The following is a 5,998-nucleotide window of genomic DNA, read 5'->3' on the forward strand; positions in this document are numbered from 1 at the left end:
TTGTGTGTGTGTGTGTGTGTGTGTGTGTGTGTGTGTGTGTGTGTGTGTGTGTGTGAGTCCAGTTACAGGCAGGAGGTGGAACACCTGGAGAGCTGGTGCAGGAAGAACAACCTCCATATCATGTGAAGAAGACAAAAAAAAGGTTGTGGACTTCAGAAGGAACAAACACACCTACCCCTTTCCCCCTGAACATAAGAGGATCTGCAGTGGAAGTGGTCTCCAGCTACAAGTACTTTGATATGCACCTGAACTACAACCTCAGCTGGGGCAACAACACCACCAGCCTGATCAAGAAAGCTCATCAGAGACTCTACTTCCTCGGGCGGCTGAGACGAGCTGGTCTGGGAAGCTCAGTCCTCACCTCCTTCTACAGGTGTGCAGTGGAGAGCATCCTGTGCTCCAGCATTAACGTGTGGCATGGAGGCTGCACAGCTGCAGAAATTAAAAGCTTTGCAGAGAGTGGTGAAGGCTGCACAGAAAACTGTTGGAGTCAGTCTCCCCACCATCACAGATATTTACACCTCCAGATGCAGGAAGAGGGCCACCTGCATCATGAAGGTCCCCACTCACCCAGAACACACTTTTTGCCCCCCTTCCCTCAGGAAGGAGGTTAAGGAGCATTAATTGCAGAACCACTAGACTGAGGAACAGCTTCTACCCTGAAGCTGTTAAACTCGTGAATATCTAACCAGGATTATCGCTGTAATGCCATTTGATTGCTGATATGTGCTGCTGACTATCCATGCTGCTGAGCTTTTGCTGATTTAGTTCATGCTGCTGTGTTCATTCGTACGCATCTGCTTACACAGACTCGTGTTCGTGCTGCTGTTGTTGGGCATATTGTTTTTGGACTATTAGTGCTTAGTGTATTTTTAGTTTTAGCATATTTCTTAGTTCTTATTTTAGATCTCATTACTGCTTTTCTTTACAATTTATACTTTTGTTGAATGTAACTGGAACCCTGTGTACACAATTTTGCACCACATGTACCACATGTGATACGAACAAACAATGAAGAAACTTTGACTTTGGTTTTGATATGGTGGCATTCATCTTGGATTTTGACGTGGTGACCCACTTTAGGATACTAACTTTTCCTACACCGAGATACAGCCACACACCAAAATGGATTTCAGTACTTCTCTTATTTTTCAAGTCATCATGCTCACAATGTGCACGGATGGACAAACAGAGATTATTTTTAAATTCCCCTTCTTTGCTCCATGATGTGGAACAAAAAGTGTTTTGGTGGATTATTTTAATAATGACAGAAAAGTTTACAATAAAGTGATTTTTAATGACTGAATTGTCACCAATTCAATGAATATCCTAGTTGAAGCCCAGATTCTATGCTTAAGCTCCTGATTTTGTCATACAAAAATTAAATAGAGGAGCAAATTACTTATGAAAAGGTTAATAATATGCAAAAATATTCACTGTTTTCACTGCTTTCTGAGGACTCAACACGAAGGAATAAAAAATAAAAAAAAAGATCCCAGAGATAGAAAATACCAAAAGTGATGTGAAAGTTTTACCTCTCTCTTAAGGGGTTTTATTCAAAACAAGAACAAAACAAAAAAGCTTTAACTATATTGGAAAGAATGGAAAGAACAATAAATGCTAAAGAGCCTGATGAGTGTATGGAGAATGTGAAATACAATTTAGCAGCAGAAATAGTGTTTTAATTCCTGTTCTTTGTGGCTCTAAACTCATATCTGCACCTGAGTTAATACTTTTAGGCCCCATGTGTTGTCATTAAAAACATAAAACTGTTTCAGGACAGTGGCAATGGGGGAGAATTGCCCCATTTTCACAGGTTCATACTCATTATTGTTCCCACTCCTTATAACACTAATTGTCCCTGCTGAAAATCCTCATCTGGCTTCAGCTGTAAACCATTAAACCCAAATCTTACTGGGCTGCAACTACTGGAGACTAGTAGAGACACAGAACAGAAATGGAAATCTGAATTTGTTACGAAAGTCTCCCTGAATTCTGAAAGTTTGCAACCACAGATTAATGCGGATACATTTTGCACAGCCAATGTTCAAGATATTTTGGAGACTGCCGTTCCCCAGAATATGTGTGATTAGATAAATGTGCACATTTACCTGAGCTGGATAGTCAAACAGCCACTGCTCCCTGGGTTTATCCTCATATGTCATCACTGCTTCAGTCATTTCATGACGGACGGTGGAGCGCATGGTGTCCAGCAGCCGGTTCAACCACATCTCCACCTGAACAAGAGCAAAGATGTAGTAAAACACCACAAAGTCTGTTTAAACCAGAGGTGGGGAGAGAACTAGGAAAAGTAGATTTACTGTTAAAATCTTGCTCAAGTGCAAGTAAATTTGCATGTGTGAAAAACTGACCTAAGAAAAGGTAAAACCAACTTCTTCTTTCAGCTGTTCCCTCTTCAGGGGTCTCCACAGCGAGTTATCTTCCTCCATCTCACTCTGTCCTCACTCCATCTATCTCCATGTCCTCTCTAACTGCATCCATATATCTCCTCTTTGTCTTTTTCCTGGCAGCTGCATTTCTAACATCCCTCTACCAATATACCCACTGTCCCTCCTCTGGATATGTCCAAACCATCTCATTTTGGTCTCTCTAACTTTATCTCACAGTTGTTCAACCTGTGCTGTACCTCTGATCTCATTCCTAATCTTATCCAGCCTTTCCACTCCTAAGGGGAATCTCAATCTTCTTTTCTGCTACTTAAAGTTCTTCCTCCTGTCTTTGTGTCAATGCCACTGTCTCCAGACCATACAACATAGCTGGTCTCACCACCATGGCAGTTGCCATTTTGCAATTTGACATGGCAACCCAATTTTCGAAAGGAACTTTTCTTACACTTAGATGTAGCCTCACACCAAAATGCAAGTCGGTACCTCAATTGTTTTTCAAGTTATCATGCTCAAAACACGCGCAGATGGGCGGCTGAATGGAGGGTTTCCAATTCTCCCTCTTTTTTTGCAGTGGGGAACAAAACAACACACACAAAATTAATACTACCGATAACTCGTTTTACTTTCTGCTGGGGTTGCCACAGCGAACAAACTCACACAAAATATTGGACAAGTGTTTTGCACTGCATGCCATGCTTCCTGACACAACCTGGGCTCAAACTCACTGTCCCTGGATCATGAGACGAGGTGCTGAACAAGCTACAACAGAACCTCTAATACTTGATTACACTAATGCAAGTAAATGTCCTGTAGTTTGTTACTGTCCACCTCTTGTTATAGTTGGCACAAACAGGCTCTCTTTCCTGAACATAATGACGTCATTAAAGTGCATTCAGATGGAAGTTGAGCCTTGCACATACAAAGGTCTGTAATGGAAAATTAATGGATTTATGGGTTTTGATGTGTACAATTCCTGGGGGCATAAACAAAATCACTTTCATTTGTCTGTAATATTGCAGCCTGTGATATCTTATATCTGTATATTTCCTTTGTTCTCCCGTAAAATCAAATGGCAGTTTTATTTATTTCCTTTTCAAAATCTATTTCCATTTTTAGTAGTCGAGAGAGAAACTGGATCTCGGTTTTCCAGTACGCCTGAGCATATGTTGGGGACTGACAATAAAAAAAAAATCTTTAAATTGCTAAGATTTCACTAATGTATTATTTGTTAAACAGAAATGAAATCAAAACGAACAATCTTTGTGTGGAAAAACTAAATCCATCCCATGATCGACCGCTTGTAAAACATTTCAGTAGCAATAACTCTCAGCAATTTTCTATAGCACATGATCAGTGACCCAACAAAGTTCAGTCAGGTCATCTAAATGGTTTCTTTTTTTGCTGATATGTTTCATCCTTCATCCAAAGGACTTCTTCAAAATGAAGAGACACCAAACAAACTGATCTCCACAAACAACATACTCCACAGTGGGAAAAAAAACAGTTTGCTGGTGGTAAGATGACTTCAAAACACTAAAGTTATTGCTCAATAATCCAGGTATAATAAATCCAACAATGTTCAGTCAGGTCATCTGGACGGTTTCTTTTTTTTTCTGAGATGGATTATTGAGCATGAACTTTGATGTTATGAACCACTTTTGCATGATAACCAGTAACCATTTTTATTCTTTTATTTTTTTACATAGTAGTTTATAAGTTTCTGATCAACTGGAAGGTGTCCAGATCCTAAGGCTGTGAAGAAGTCCAAATCATCCTCCATTCACCACCATGCTCAGTGTTCTGGAGAGATAAGGTTTAGTCACAACTGCAACAGAATTGCCATGCGGAGCAAATTTAATGTGTGTGAGAATCAGTGGAACTTATTTTGTGTGCTAACTCGTCAAACTGAAACCAGACACCAATTGTATTTTTAAAAGCGCCAATTGGTGAGCGGCATAGGTGTCGTGGTAATTTGTGATGTGAGATGTGAGAGGGACATCTCCCTCTCATATTTAAAAAATATTGATGTTTTGTAATGCTTTGTGGTCTAAATAGTTTAATGTTTACTTCCAGTTTGTTGAAATACACTTAGTCTAAACATTATTCATATCTAAGTCTGTTCCAGCTGCTCTGCAGTCATTCAGACACCAGGCAACATTGCACATTGCAATCACAACATAAAATACCAATAAAACTCATTGCCAAATATGTTTCTATGTACCAGTCTATGAAAGAAGGACGTGAAAAGAATCAAAACAATAAAGACTAACACCGACTGGAAATAGCTAGGTAATTATTTGGGGGTGTGGTATGCAATTTTACACATGCACATTAATATTTTTTTAAAACAGACTGTTTCCCAATGCTTTTAGTAAACTTTTTTTTTGTTTATAAACAAATTTTATTGAAATTGGTAGATTCTGTATTTTTGACAACTTTGCTGAGCATAATTTCAGCCTGTGTCAAGTATTTTCTTTTTTAAACCAATGATGATCTGACTTTAAAGATCCAGGAAGAAAGTAGATGTAGGCTCAACTCACTTCATCATCTTTATTAGTTATTTTCAAAGATGGTATCTGCAGCAGTAACAGCAGCAGGATAAAAACCTTGGGAAACAAATGCTGATTAATAGTTTTGTTTTAAATGTTTTTTTAATTACTTAAACCATGTGAATTCATAAATGTTTTAAATTAATTGTGCATTTTTTTCCCTCACTCACTCTTGTGCAAGGCAGACACCTTTTCCTCCTCCTCCTGTTATCCTGTACTCCTGCTTTTTGTTGCTCTCTGTCTGTGTTTCAGAGCTCCTATTTTACACATCTTCTGAAACTAAAACTACTATCATGGATCTGGTGAGCTGGACTTTCAACGCTATCGATAAAATCTTTTCAACAAAGCGACAGAGCCCTGGAAAACCCTCGTGCCCCACTGAGACACACGCGGCAGGTTATGCCATGGATCTGTGGGGAGTTTGGGAGCTGATGTGTCTTTCTGTATTGTCTCAGGAGGACACCGAAGATGTTTATCAGATTCAGAATAAGCTTTATTATCATTGCACTGAGATACAACAAGAATATGTCCGTACAGTTGTCTGAAAGATGGACGGAGTGCATGTAGCTGCTGCTGTAAAGCATGGCCTTCTTATCCTTTACATAATACATTTTTTAGATAGAAAAAGGGACAAAGTCATGAGGAGAGGATAGTGGCATTACAAAAAAGATCTCACACCTTGTCCTAACAGAACACTTTTTTTTGTTTGTTTTTTGATTTTTCCTGTCTCTTTAACTCTAGCAAACAGAAAAGAAATCCCAAAAAGTATAAACTGGAGATGCAATATACCATTGCTTGAGGATAAAGATTTTATCAAATATTTTAGAGAAAAGTGGGCTTCATATCTGGAGTATAATGGCTTGCATGGAACATCAGCATCTGTTCTCAGGGAGGCAGGGAAAGCAGTGATGAGAGGTAAAATAATCCCATTCTCATCATATAAGAAGAAAAAAGAAAATAAACATATTCAGGAATTAGAAGAAACCATTAAATTTTAGAAGCCTCCCAAGATGAAGACATGCTGGACAAAATGTGTAAAGC

General features: G+C 38.9%; 1 protein-coding gene across 1 annotated transcript in view; it reads right to left on the minus strand.

The window, feature by feature from the left end:
• dnah9 (dynein, axonemal, heavy chain 9) overlaps window positions 1-5,998 on the minus strand; it is a 428,033-nt gene that overhangs the window by 349,306 nt on the left and 72,729 nt on the right. The window contains exon 30 of the mRNA XM_037691599.1: window positions 2,112-2,237. Coding sequence (XP_037547527.1) covers window positions 2,112-2,237 — 126 coding nt within the window. The remainder of the gene's footprint in view (window positions 1-2,111; window positions 2,238-5,998) is intronic.

This window comes from Nematolebias whitei, chromosome 17 (assembly GCF_014905685.2).
Source record: "Nematolebias whitei isolate Nwh7 chromosome 17, NemWhi1, whole genome shotgun sequence".
Taxonomy (NCBI): domain Eukaryota; kingdom Metazoa; phylum Chordata; class Actinopteri; order Cyprinodontiformes; family Rivulidae; genus Nematolebias; species Nematolebias whitei.